This window comes from Plectropomus leopardus, chromosome 14, assembly GCF_026936395.1.
Source record: "Plectropomus leopardus strain MGB_pleo_1.0 chromosome 14, ASM2693639v1, whole genome shotgun sequence".
NCBI lineage: Eukaryota > Metazoa > Chordata > Actinopteri > Perciformes > Serranidae > Plectropomus > Plectropomus leopardus.
The window spans coordinates 9759327-9774383 of record NC_142189.1 but is presented as its reverse complement, the minus strand read 5'-3'; the positions used below and the strand labels follow the sequence as shown (position 1 = coordinate 9774383).

General features: G+C 39.9%; 1 protein-coding gene across 1 annotated transcript in view; it reads right to left on the bottom strand.

Annotated features, from left to right (window-relative positions):
* The window catches only part of stard9 (StAR-related lipid transfer (START) domain containing 9), a 57367-nt gene that overhangs the window by 41272 nt on the left and 1038 nt on the right, over positions 1–15057 (bottom strand). The window contains exons 2-3 of the mRNA XM_042500143.2: positions 12097–12166; positions 6890–7006 (exon numbers count right to left, since the gene is read on the bottom strand). Of these exons, the coding sequence (XP_042356077.2) occupies positions 6890–7006; positions 12097–12166 (187 nt within the window). The remainder of the gene's footprint in view (positions 1–6889; positions 7007–12096; positions 12167–15057) is intronic.

Genomic DNA, 15057 nt, shown 5'->3' with positions numbered 1-15057 from the left:
CTATATCCACGACTGGACAGCTGCAGAAGAGGTGAGAGAGGTGAGAGTGGCTTGGTTCCAGTCCCACGCTTTCCAACTGGGTTACAAAAACACAACAGCTGGGCCCTGAGCAAAGCTTGATGCTTTTGTTTGGACATAGGAAAAAATGTCGCTGGAGATGCTTGTTCTGACTTCCTGAAAGATATCTAGGCTAGAGAATCAAAGGTGAAATGGGGAGAAATGGGTAGAGAGGAGGACACAGACAGGGAGACAGAATCACATGCAGAGACAGAGAGGAAGCTGTTTGGCCGGAGTTCAACAACGCACTCGTTTGTCACACTTGGACAGAATTTGTAGGTCAAATTAGCATGAGAGGGCAGAGAGGCTGCAAGAGAGGGAGGAGGGAGAGACAGAGATGCGCAGGCCAAACAGATAGGCTGCTCTTCATTAACTCAGGCCTCCATACACATGGGAATGAAGGACAGTGGGGAAAAAGTGGAACAGAGGACATGAAAGTGAAAAAAATGAAGGCTCTCAGGCAGTGAATTCCTTTTCCAGTATACACTCTCGTTGCAACTGACACTGGGGCAAAGGCTAGACTTTAAACAAATAAATAAAACCATATCTGGAGAGAGTTCGGGGTGAGGTGCTCCTCCCCCAATCCTTGTTAAAGGGGCCAAAGCACAACAGTGTGGAGCGGAGGTGCATGTCACGCTCTTTATGCAGGCTGGAAATGACTTCTCCAGCCTCCAGACTGATGGGAGCCCAGTGTGATATCCATAGGGTACAGTGGTAGTCTATGGGTTCATTTGCTCGGGAATATACTGGTGCACTTTTACTACAGTTTGACATGATCTTAACTACTATTCCTACTGTACTTGATATCATTTTAATGTCAGAGGATCCAAACCCATCCATTAGGCTATAAATGTTAATACTAGTTGTACAGTGTATGGTAAATGCTCATATGGTTATTATAAAAAAAAAATCTGGGCTATGACATACCAAAGTCATGTATAGTGCTGTACTTTGGTAGTATGACAGGAGATTTTGGCTGTTTTCGAAACCATTCACTATTCTTTATATAAGGTGTATTAAATAGTGAACTATATAGGGAATAACCAGACGAGATATCGGAAACTACGCTGGAATTTTCTTCCTCCAGAAATATATGACCGAATTGCATTGTGGTATATGGAAGTAAAATGTAGGGTGCGTTGTATGTACACTCAAATTTGCTGTGCATTGTGAGTATTTGTGAGTACAAAATGGCAAACTTACTATATAAATCACTATTTCCGTGATAGGGAACAGTTGAAAACACAGCTATTGTGTAAAGACATGACAGATATCAGCTGAAAGTCTTGTTGAGACCATTACAAAGAGATAGTACAGCGTAAAACCACCAACACAAGATAGACAGCTGAAAATTGTGAATGAAACATATGATATGGAACATTTAACTCAGAAGATGAGCACTCAAGAGGAGCCATGTAAAGATAAACAGAAGAAATGGACAACACTTACATGTTATCAACAAGGTAAGAGAAAGAAACACTGATTATGTCACAGGAATGAAAAGGCTTTCTGAGACAGGGCAATCCTGATTGTTTTGTTTACCTGATGTGATTTTTTTATAATGACAATGTGATAAAACTCTCTTAAATATGTTAAAAAATGGCTGAGTGATATGGAAAAATGTAGTGTTTAATACACCTGTTGGAGTTCGCAGAGATGGTACCACACGTGGAACACAGACTTAAACACAGACTTGAAAAGTCTGATTTATTCTGAACAAAACAAAAACAAAAATAAAGAAATACAAAAAAAGTGTGCACATCCGGCAAAAATGCAACCATCTGCAGCACATTATGATCTATGTCACAATATATGACAAGATACAATACCATGAAAGCGCTATGTTACACCTGCTGATGGACGGCTGAGACGGACCAAACTCATCACTGCTGCACTGTTGCATATTTACAGCTGCCAAATATCTTAGTGTTGCGATCGCTGCTTTAAAGCATTATAGCACTGAGTGGGAGATGCCAGTGTCTCTCTGATGAGATTGACAACAAACATTAGCCCTGCACGATCTAATCAACAGAGTTTCATTATTTCCCATCTCAGTCTTTTTGCCTTGTCTTTCTGCCAAAGGGAAATGTCAAAATGCCAAGAATTCACTTACAATTTTGTCACAAGTAGCAACTCTTGCATACATACAGCCCCTGCTGTCTAAACTCTGTCTTTATGAAATACAGTGGCAATTTGAATACATCAGAGGGGACTGTGGGACTTTATAATGGACTTTTTTTTTACTCTTTTGGACATTGTATAGACAAAGTTATTCACTGAGAAAATAACTGGCAGATAATTAAATATCTAGTAGGAAAAGTTTATAGTTCTATCTTCACTACTAAGTTTACAACTTAACAGTGTGCAGTTAAAGTTATAATACGCAGACTCTACTTTTCTGTCTCAGAGGAGTTACCTGCAGCTTTCACGATGAACATCTATCTAACATCTTTCAGCATCTCTTGTTACAACTCTTTTATCGCCTGCTTTCACTGATAGAAAGCAGTGAGTCCAAACATAAATCACAGGTGCTTTCCGTGTACCCATATGGAGCAGATCTCATATTTCTCTGTTGACAGAATGTGGTTTATTTCGTGTCCTGTTTGTGGTTAATTCAAACCAGGCTTAACTGGACCGAACAGTGTTGAGGGGGAGTAAATGCACACGTGCATGCGGAGGACTCTTCTCATACACAGAGAAGCTATTCTCCCCCCCTCTGCAGCACCACTGACATACAGACCTAGAAACACTGCAAGCATAATCAAATCACACACACACACACAGAGAAGAAGAGGAGGAGGAGGAGGAGAGGGAAAAACCCCAGCAAGCTGACTCCTTTTGGCAATAAAAACCAGCATTGTGCTCTGAGACGAATCCTCAGCAGTGACGTCTTTGCGCTGAAATTTAACTGTGAAAAATTACTTAGTGAGGCAGCTGTGAGTTTGGCAGGCGAGAGCTGAGGGCTGCAGAGGCACAGTGGACCCCCTGCCCATTTCCCCTCCTGTCCTCCCCTCCTCCTGCTCCTCCTCTACCCCAGGAATTCACATTTGCACTCTTTCTTCGTGCCTAATCAGTTTCTCTCGCTGTTCCCCATCTCAACCCTCTGCCTCTCTCTCTCTCTCTCTCCTCTCCCATGTTTCTTTCTGTCAGAGGCTATAAACACGCTCAGGGCTTTGTGTTATTAAAAAGTGAGAAAAGCTATTTATTAGCTCAATATCTAGCCCCAAAACAAAGGCAGCATTTAGACAAACAGTCCCAACAGCTGGCTCCCATTATGGATTATGACTCTCTTCCAAGAAAACAACCTCTTATCACCTAGCAGAGCCCCTCTCTTACCTCTCTACTAAACCTTTACTGCAAATGTTTTTGCCCAAACATACAACATAAAAACTGAGCCTCCCACCATTAAGACAAGCTTTTTTCTTGTGGTGAACCCTCAGCGACAAGAATGCAACCACGTCTGCTCCCTAACATGTAGTTAGATACCACATTTCTGTCTAGTCTCTCTGTTGTTACAGTGTATGAGATGGAAACTCCCACAAGTATCCGGTGTAAACTATCACTGATGCATAGACGTGTGCAGCGCAGGAGTGGGGAGGGGCTGGACAGCCAGCCTCTGAGGGGTACTGGGCGTGCTGGGATTGCACTGGACTTGAAAAGCAAGATCCACTTTCCCCCTGTCTCATTCCACCACTGGCTCAGATTGTCTCACGGGGACTGCAGCGCGAGTCGAATTCAGAGCGAGTCCTGCTCTGGAAAAAAAAGCATGCTGAAAGATATTTAAAAAGTAGAAACCGTGAGAAAATCCAGTGCTGGCAAAAACAGCACCAACTCATTAATGTGTTAAAAATATATGTGCTTGGATCCCAGATAACAGAGAAATTGAATCCATACCCTCGCTTGGGAGCAATTACCTAAATGTAACGCCACTAACTGAAATGAGGTGACACAACAGTGTGGAAAATTTAACATCAAGTCCCAACATTGCTGTGAAACTTTGGTTTTGTATAAAAAATCTGCCTCCTCAACCTGCCACTTAGACGGCATTTTCGCTGTTCTAAAGAGCGATTTGTCTCATAAAATAGTTAAAGTGGCTCTTGAATTATAGTGTGCACCTGCCACTGTGCTCCATTAGTCTGAATTGCGCTCCTACAAGACAAGCATCGTATGTTTTGCTTTTTTTTTGTCAAAAGCTTGGTCTTTACATCCACAAGAGAAATGCCTGCTTTAAGTGATGCCTGCAGTTTTGAGTGAAAAATCTGTATTTTCCGATCTTGTTTGGCTCATCACGGAAGGGCTGCTAACTACACTGCCCAATGTAAAAACGTAAATGGCCATTTCTAGAGCCAGTAATTGTTTCGTCCGTTTAAAGGCTACAGTGGACACGTGGTGGACTCCGTAGATGAGGACCCAACACCTGTGTAGATATAAACGGCTCATTCTAAGGTAATGAAAAAAACAATTCTTGTTTCCAGGTCATTATACACTAAAGAAAATATACTTATTATGTAATATTCCATGTCTGCTGAAATAAATCCTGCACACTGGACCTTTGAACTTATTATGTAGATACCAGGAAAAAAATGGGAAAGTTTGGATCATCATTAATGTTCTCCCTCTCCTTCTCTCTTTCACACACAAACTGTTATGATGACTATAACTTATTTTCCTTAGAGAAGAGGAACAGGGTGCAACACTTTTTCCCCCCACCATGCAGCTGCAATCAGTGACTGTGGTGACGGATGTATACGTACATATGTGCAGGCAGGGCCTCACATATGTCACCACCGTCATCTGCCTTAAAGGGCACGAATAGAAGTGTCATTAGGTAGGTCACGAGGAGTGTAATATCCTATAGTATATGTGTTGTACCGAGTGAACTGACTGAAAGTGAACACACGTGCTGTCTCAGAATCGATGAGTGAAGCAACGTGCACGCAACCAGCACAAGTCCACAATTGTTCGTGAGCCTTCAACATGAATATTATGTTCACACTCACGCCTGCTGGATGTCTTCTTGCTAGGCTGAACAAGAAAGGTGCTTTTGGAAGCACAGGCCTGGATGTATGTGTGTGTTTGTGTCTGTGTTGCTATGCGTTTTTGAATAGTGAGTCGGGATGTTACATACTCAGTTAATAAATGTTATCTGTAAACTTTTATTTAGTGAGTTGTGTGTTCATAATGCAAAGTGCAACACATTTCAGTGGCATTTAATATATGATTAAGTAACTAATGACTTCAAATGGCCGTTACAGTGTACTTACTCTTTTGGGGACAATAATAAACCTTATAGATTTAACTGTGCTCAATTTTGACCGTTATTTTTGTGTTTTCTTACTTTTAGTCATTAAGTCATTAAAAACATCCATAATTCAAACTCCGTCTGAGTGTGATGTGATCAGTAAACGGCTGACGTGTTCAGCTACAAGCTCCTTTGTCAAAGAGGCAATTCTTTGGATTCTGGTGCAGGAAAAGAGGTCAGATTTAAATCCTGCAGATCTGTCCTTCACTGGTGTCCTTTCACCCACCCCGGGTCAACAAAGGAATGTCTTGTGGCAACTAGGCCACTGTGACTGGACACAATTCTGCTGAGGACAGCGGCAGTCTGAGCCAGAGGCTGAGAGAGGAATAAAAAGGAGAAATGAAGAAGTGCAGTGTTGTCTGTTGCTCTGTCTGCGCAGCGTGTAGGCCGTCACAGCCTGCTCTTTCTCAAACACATACAAAGGCAGCTCAGACGACAGGAGAAGCAGGCAGTGAGGGAGTGGCAGAGGGGAGAAAAAGTGACTGTAAGGGTGCAGCTATTGTGCTGAACAATGAAAACTCAATGGAAATACAAATTAAAAACATGACAACTAGTCTAAAAAAAGAAAAGGTTTTGGAGAGATTTCCTGTAATGGGATCACTTCCTCTTGATCTGGAGCCCATCTCAGGTTCCCCTCCAATCAAAGCAGCACAAAGATATCAAATCACCCAATCAAAGCCAAGACATGAAAAGCAAGCGGACTGTAGCCATGCCATGTCTGAGGAAAAGAGACTTCTGGGTAACAGATGGAGCTGATATCATATCCCCCGAGTGGCCATCTGTGTAAAAACACACACAACACAACACACACGCCCGCCTTGTTGTGGTTTGTCTACGCGGACAGTGTTTCCTCTGGGCTCTTTTCTTGGTACAGAGTTAGTGTTTGCCCAGAGTTAACTCGTGGCCAAAAGCCTGGATTGGCACGCACTTGGACTCCACCCACAACAGGGCACAAAAACAACATAAATCTTTTGGTAATGCAGCACAAACAGCCACACGTGAAACCAGATCCTACCAAATTAAAATGACATAAACCGTCCTCTAATCTAATTCACTTTTCTAACAATGTTTCAAAATTTGAGACGACACTCAGATTTAAAAAATTGCCATTTAAACAGAAAAACACTGTGATTTTTCCGCCTCAGGAGAGCCCCCTCTGTGCTAGTTCTCCTTTCAGAATTTACTCTTGTGTAAATCTGTAAGAGAATCAGTCAAAGCACTATTTATTTTGCCATCTTTCCACTACGATAACCACAAAAAGTAACCACAGTAGCAACATCAGAGAAAAGTTAGATTTGAGGCTGAATATTGGATGCAAACTCTGATGTTGTAACGTGCTGAGAAGGGGCCTCTTTAGTCATTATTCGGGCTGTGCTCTGTAGCATGTAAATGCGAAAATTATAGGAATACTGAAATAGTTCAGTGAGCAGCCAAATGTTAAAAAATCTATCACTGGAATACTGCTTTATTTTGGTCAGTTGCTGAATATTAGTTTAAGTAAACACAGTCAGTTTGGGATTTTTTCATTACCTCCTCCTGTGATGCATAGTGGGGCTCTGCAGAATCCACCGACCAGTAGCAGTAGTCGAAACAAAACTCCAGAAGTTTCTCCCTCGAATCCACGGCACCTTCTGTACGTCCGTCCAGCTTCAGCGAGGAAAACACAACAGTAAAGCACATAAGAGTTATTTTTTACACTCTCTTTTTTATTTAATGTTTAAAATAACAGTTATTGTATAACAATCAAAAGTCAATTCAAGAAATACAGTGTAAATATTAACCCTTATGGCCCGCTTTAATTTTACACACACATGTATCGCTCTGGGCAAAAAATGCGCTTTTCAGAAATCAAGCTTTAGAAAATATTATACATTATTATTATTTTCTACATTCATTCAGTTCAGTCCAAATTATAAGTATCAAATATTCATTCATTTTCAGAATTTGAACCCTTTAAATGCCAGGTTTTTGTCATGATGCCACTATGTTTTCACAAGAAAATACACACACACACACAAAAAAATTCAGAAACAGAAACACTGTTTGTGACAGTGCACTTAGTGGAAATAGCATATGCCAAATATGGCAAAAATGATATAATCGGGTGGAAAAATTACAAATCCCAAGGCAAAAGCCCATAAAACACACAAAAATAATACAATGCAAGTTTTTATGCTTTGATGCCTGTGGGAAAAAAATATTGCAGTTTGAATGGGTCTCAATGGTTTAACAGTATGAATGTAACAATTTTGTTTACACAGAGTATTTTAGACTTATTGTAGGAGCTGAGCTGGAAATTCCAAGAGTAAAAAAAAACACACAATCTTGGCGAAGATTATAAAAAAATTATATTAAATAAAAATGAAAAGTGTGTAAAATGCACCAAAACATTCCAAAGGGTTTAAATTCCATAAACAGGACTTTATCTTAAGTATTGCAAAGTACACTGAAATTCAAAGTATAGAGACAACACTTGGTTACATTTAATAACATAAAAATAGAGCAAAAACAAATATGAGTCATGTGGAAAAAAAATCTCTGTTATATAAGCCAGGTACTATAGTTTTTGTTTACGGGACTGTTATGGTGCGGAATTGCAAGCACGTTGTTTCCATTCATTAACAACGCATTCACTCCTCCTCCAGTTCTTTAGTCGCCTCGCTGCATTACCAGTAAACACCTTTCTGCTTACTGTGAGTGAATCCTGAACTGAAAACAGCACAGCAGCATTTGGACTTGTCCAAGCAGAACTGGAAAAACAGTACAGCATCTAAACATTTCTTCTAAATTAACTCATTTAACCTGGAGGAGTAGATCGTTCTCAGCGACAGCATGCGGTTATATTTGTGACAGTCAATGTATTGCAGGAGCTTTTTTTTAATATGTACCGGGACAGGGTTATAAATCTCTGCAGGTGTATCCACTTTACCTAAATCTTAACCCATCGATTTTCATATAGAGGAATTAATTCTAAGTAGACAACTGGATTGTGAGCACTGGAGCTTGTGTGTGATTTTGGCGAAACACCACTTTGAACACAACATGTACTGAAGCTGCACCGAACTGACGTCTGTTTTGGTAAATGTCAGTGGAGAAAGTGGTACCTGTGGCTGATCTATAAATGATGTCTGCCTTTATTACTGTAGATAAGAGAGCATGCTGATATATTACTATATTATCAGTATAAAGGCTATATATCACGTAGGATCTGGGCTGCCATGATAAAATGAAACATTCAGGCATAACAGTTACAATATTTGGTGTGTATTTGTATGTTTTAGCCTGGTTAAAGGTCCGACCTAGAATTTAGGAGGACATATTGGCAGAAAGGTAATATAATATAATAAGAGTGATTTCTTCAGTGCATAATCACCTGGAAATAAGTATTGTTGTGTATTGTATCTATAGAGGGAGCTCATCATTATGCACTGAGATCACTAAGTTTCATTTCCTTTTGTTTATTTTGATCTATTTTACCTATCTTATTCATGTTTTATTTGTTGTACTTCCTTCATTTGTGGTTTTATTACTTTGATTAATTTTGGTCTGTCTGTTTGTATTAATTTATATTAACATTAATCTTCGTGCATCTTGCATTATTTGTCATTTTGTTTTTTGTTTTAATTTTATTCTTACCTCTTCCTCTAGTTTCGTTTCACTTGTGCTCACTAGGACTGTGTCTTTTAACAGCTTTGATCTTAATTTAAGTAATGACCTGCTCCTTGTAAAAAATGATCAATCGATGAAAACTGGTAAACATCAAAAATGACTATTTGTGCAAAATGCCTGTTTAGATTAACCTGTGTATGTCTGACGTGTATACAGTCACATTAGCAGTATATTAAGTCAAAATCAAAGACTCTCAAATCTCTTTTTATTTATTAAGACAGACATCATAATCTGACATTCACCATTAAATTTGGGCATTGGAGATTTCGTGTTACTATCAGACTCCAATGTAATTGCACTGGAAAATTTTCAAGGTGACATCAGAGTATCATGTTAACATTTAGAAAGCGCAGATTCAGTTGCATTGTTGTCAAAGTTCTTGCTCAAGGACACTTTAGATGCCAAGGAGAGGGCTGGGAAAGGTTCCTTTAGTCACTGTTATGCTTCACACCAAGCAGTCGATTATCCAAATCATTATCCAAATGATGAATCCACAATCCATCTGTGTAAAAAGGCCTTTCCTTCCTCTAACTGTAGCATTAGGCAACACTAAGCTCTGGGTATCAGTTTTGTTCACGGCAATTGACTTGGCTGAAAGCATGATCATTTAACCTCTCAGCACTTTTCAGGAAAGTTAACAATGGCCTTGTAGTGGAACAGATTAGCCAAAAACAACGCTGGCCAGCAGAGCTTCAACCACTGATAAAGGCTCGTGTTTTAAAGCTAAATCAAGTTAGTGAGACTGACTAGTGGTTAAACGCTTTATTTAATGCTTTTTAATTTTGTTCAGTAGCTCTTTATAGCTTGTATTATTTGTTGTTTGTTACTCAGCATTACATTTATTGTCCTTTAAAAATCCACTCTTTTTTGTTTCTGTCTCAAGAGCTTTCAAAACTGTCCCACTTTCCATAAATAATTATTCCCATGAGACCCGCAAGAGCTTTGGAGTCTTGGTCCTTTTCCACGGCGGAGGGAGGCCATATGTGGTTCGTCTCTGTCACATCATTTGTAACAGATTCTCTCCTCCCCCACCCAACTTCTCTCAATACATCAGCATTTAAAATATAAACAAAAGGGGCTGTTCTGTAACTACCAGTATGATCAACAAGTCTTTGTATATATGTTAGTAGATGTAGCTAAATGTGAGTTTTGAAGTTCGTTGTAAGCTGTTTTTTTTTATCTTTTTGCATGTTTGCATCACTGAACCAACACACCAACACCTACAAGCCATATCTTTCAAATACACAAGCTTTTATCATCTCAACATTAGCTAATGCAAACACTCACAAGGAGAACAAGGTGTAACTGCACCAGACTGTCTGCAGGCGATGCAGCTCAACCAATCAGACAGGTCTACTCAGCAATCTGACACAGCAGGTTGGTAAGTTGGAGAAAGTATCATTTTACAAGAACGTCAGGCTCACATAATCATTTCCAAATGTGTCCCTGAGACCTCAACTCATAACTGAGTCAAAAAGCAACCCAAAAAATACTTTTTTCAGCCAAAATGCAGTACAAAAACATTTCACATTGCTCTCGTCTGCTTATAGGACTGTTATTAATAAGGTCAGGAGACAGCTTCCCTGTTAAAACACCTAATTTACCACTAAAGCTATTGTCCATTGTGTTTTATTTACTAAAGTTTCCAAGGGATTGGAGAAAACTGTTCAATTTACAGCCTTTAATAGTGCTAACAGACCTTAGTTAGAAGACACAGCAGTATAATGTGGTATTTTAGAGGGATTTTCCACCATTTTTTATCAATTCTTGAATGGTAAAAAATGCTTTCTTTTAGTAACAAATCTGTATAACCAATGGTGTGAACCCAAACACTGCAACCAAACAACTTGAGATGAGACAAAATTGAGCACAGGAATGGCCATCATATACTTCCATCATAAAGTTCTAGTCTAAACTTTCAAAGTTTGAAAAGGCATCTAATCAAAACAATTTTTTATACATATTTATCACTAGAAATAATTGACACAAAATCCTGAGGTGCATCTCACAATTATCTTCCGGTTCCCTGTTTTCAGATGATATACATCTCTTCTATGTGGCATATACTATTGACCTGCTGTCTCCCCATAAAGACTCCAGTTCCACCTAAAAAAGACAAAAATGGGTCTACGGTGGGTTTCTTAAGGGCCCTGACACAGCAAGCAGTTGGACGTTTGCCATCCTAGTTTTTGCAGTGTGTCCTGCACCATTGGCACAAGTTGGCACTTGCTGATTTTTTTTCCCGAACGATTCAGCATGTTGACAGCAGAGCCTGTTGGCCAATGAAATCGCTCTGATCAGCAGTTCAACTCAGTGCACACCAGGAGAAACAGAAGTGAAAAAAGCAAACCAGTCAAGAGGGTGAGATTGTTTTTCTAGTGGCTGAGCTCTTTAAAAGAGACGGTTTGTAACTGTTAGTGTTATTGTTTGTTAGTGCATGATAAATATCCATTTTTCTTTCAACATCTGGTTGGGTTGTATGTGTGCTAACTGACTAACTAGCGTTTTGAATCCATTCTGTCAGCCCTCTGTTTTCCCTTTTTCGATGATGAATACAATCTAGCACCGCCTTCTGATATGAGATTATTTCCTCTCACACAGGTGCAGAACAACTTGTTGGCTATTGACTTCAGTTTTTGCACTGTGTTCAGTGTAAATTTCTGACCAAGACTCAGGCGACATGATGCGACACAACAGTCGTCCTTCCTCGCCACTTCTTTTTTGATGTCGGTCTGGTGTGTCTCAGCTGTAAGAGCAAAAGCAACTCAATCTGAAGTATCTAAAGTAGCGGTGTTGCTGTTTGAATGTGGTGAGCAGAGTGTCAGAGTGCATGTGTTTGACAGGCGTGATCTCTCAATCTGTGTGTATGTGTGAGCTCAACACATACAATAAACAACAGTGACATCAAGCAGGAAAGGGCTGATCCAAGACTATAAACATCCTGTTGTGGTGATAGATACCCTCTAGTAAACACTAATCCTACTTCATACGCTTCTCCCAACAAAACACACACAAAAATAATGGACAAAACTGTGTAGCTGGTTGTATATTTTCACCAAAATACTCACCTTTACATTTCTGATCCTAACAAGCTTGTCCTCCACCTGAACTGCAAGCCGTCCTCCATCCGCACTCTCCCTGTGAGCAACAAGAAAGCTTCAGTCAGCGCTGTAAACATCCATATTTGGAAGCAGTGTACAAATGTTTACGAGAAGTGAGAGAGATCAGATGGGAGAGAAGACGCTAACACAAGCTTCCAATAGGGAAGAGAACATCTTAACGGACGCTATCAGTATTGATCAGTGTCTCCCCGTGCAAATGCAAACTGGACAGAGATTTAACAAAGGTTTCATTTTGGATTCAACACCCTGCAGACAGCCTCTCAAATAGGTTTAAAACCCTCTTTTTGCCGATGCAGATGTAATTGAGAGGGTGTCCAGATGAATTTAGGCCACTTGACTTGAGGCCGTCGCATGACAGTTAACACAATGAATCTTTGTGTGTGTATGACCATGAAATCGCCAGTGACCAGTTTCAGATTCAAATGAAAACAGACCCTCAGATACTCAAGAGACTTCCTCTGATGAGGTAGCTTGGGCTGTCTCCACAAAGTTTTGTGTGTGTGTGTATAACTGGGAGCTGTGAGTGTCCTCGCATGTGTGTAAAACAAGGTCAGCTCGGCAATGTGCGCCTCAGCAGCTGGACCGGAGCACATCTGATGCAACACACGCGAAACTGGAGGCAATCACAACATGGAGCTGAGAGATTTTCGATCTCCAGGAGCGATAATGATGGCGAATGAGGCCTGTAGTGCAAATGCTCTGTCTCCGTGGTGGGTTAGGGGGGAGGGCGACGAGTGGGCTGTTGTAATCGTCAGCTCTCCCTGTGCCTCACCATGCGGGACTCATTTTGCCAACCCCAGCAGTGGCCCAGCCCAAAACCACCAACCTTCAATCTCAGGCTCTAAGTAGCATGGAGGGGACGAGGTTGGTGGTGGAAAATAGTAAACCTCATAAAAATGTGTGTTGATACAAACCCAAGATGAGTAATTTCACAATCACACTGACATGTTTTTTGCATGTGAGTGGCTTCTTGCTCTCTCAGGGGTCGCATTGAATCCTAAAACAAAGAGCAACACGTTTCTGTGCCCGGCAAAATGAGGAATGCAACTGACCAGCCTGGTGTTAATGTTATCTCTGTCACACAGCAGGCCCTTATTCAAATATATAAGTGAGGAAATATATCCTCACCAAAATAGAGAAGAGCAAGGAAAGTGAGACTGACAGAACCAGAAATCAGGAAGCAGAGATTTGCATGACAGTGAACATTATGTATAAGAAATCCTTTTGTTATGCAAAACACCAGGAAGACTGTTTGAAAGAATCATTGTCCAGCCTTTCATAGCCTGAATAATTCTTTGTTACAGTACTGTAAAGGCCTTCACATTAAGCACCCCTGCAAGACATCCTGCAGGAGTTCAATATAATTCAGTATACTACTATAGACTTTATATCTAGTATATCTACAGACCCTGAGGAGCTGTTATTCAACATGCTGTAGCAATTTGCTTGTTAATGTAAAGGGGTGCTCCAGTGGAGCAATGCAACTTTACAACCTCCCTGTGTTTCTCTGCTACTTAAAACAGCAGATTTCACAGCACTGTAAAACAAGGGGAAACTTTTTCCAATAATGCCTCTCACAAAGGGAAGGGAATAGCTTAAAGTAAAATGAGCAAATGAGAATAAAATCTGTTTTGTATATTAAAAATATATATTTTTACCCTGAAGTACGGCTGACAGAGTAGTGTTCACCCCTAAACAAGTTTGTGGACTTGATGTTCTTTTTCTTTGTTTCATGTTATGATAACAACTTCTTAAACTTCAGTTAAACCAGGCACTGGGCTATTCATTACAAACTTATTCAGGAAAACATCAGTAACATTTGTGGACGTTAATTTTAAGTGGACATCCAAAAGTTTTGCAAAGTACCAACAGAGCAGAGAAAAGTAGAGTTGTTCCGATACTAATACCAGCATCAGAAATGCCACTGATACTGCCAAGTACGCGAGTCTATGCACTGATCCCATACCATGTCATTCACTTACAGATTTTAAAGTAGTTTAAAGCCCGAAATCGATTCCACTTCGCCGCTCATAAACTATAGCCTACACAGCAAGTAATGCTGTGCAGCTTCTGGCAACTAGTAAACTGACTTCCTGTAAATATTAAAAATGATAGCTGTAGGACAATGTTAGCATTTTGGCTATATTTTAAAGTGGAAAGCCCCACCAGTATAACACCAAAGTGTAAAACTAGTGTGGAATTAATGTTGCTGATGTCAACTCCACCAAATATAAATGAACAACTGAGTAATAGCTTTACACTAGTAGGCAAAAAATAAAAATTAACGCAATGGTATTGCATCAGTAGTCAGTATTGGCTGACCCACAAGTTCTGGTCAAAATCGGAATAATGAAGGAAAAAATGATATCGGAATAACCATAAATGCAAGACAGAATTTGGGGGAACGTGTATACGATGATATACAAACATCCAAAGAATTCATAGTTGATGGAAAGGTGCAGCCATGTAAAAGATTGGGTCTTGGTTTGTATATTTTACTGAGTGTAAACATCCTTTACCCTCAATGAAAGAACTGGAGTAAGCTGATACAGAATATACTGTACATGATAGTGTGCGACAATGTGTAGGGCTGCAACTAACCTTTATTTTTAATATTACTTAACATTTTCTCTATACAAACTATTTTCAGATCAGTTGTTTTATCTAAACAAGCACCCCAAATCCACAGACATCCATTTAACTATCATATAATGCAGAAAAGTAGCATATCACTGCATCAGAGAAGCAGACACCAGTAAATATTAAGGATTTATGACTGAAAAATGACTCAAGCAACTAATTATCTGTTGATCACCTCTGGTTACCTGTCATGGTGTTTATCCTTTATTCCTACACACAATTATTTGTTTTAAAAACATTAATCATTAAACATCATCCCAGGGGCAG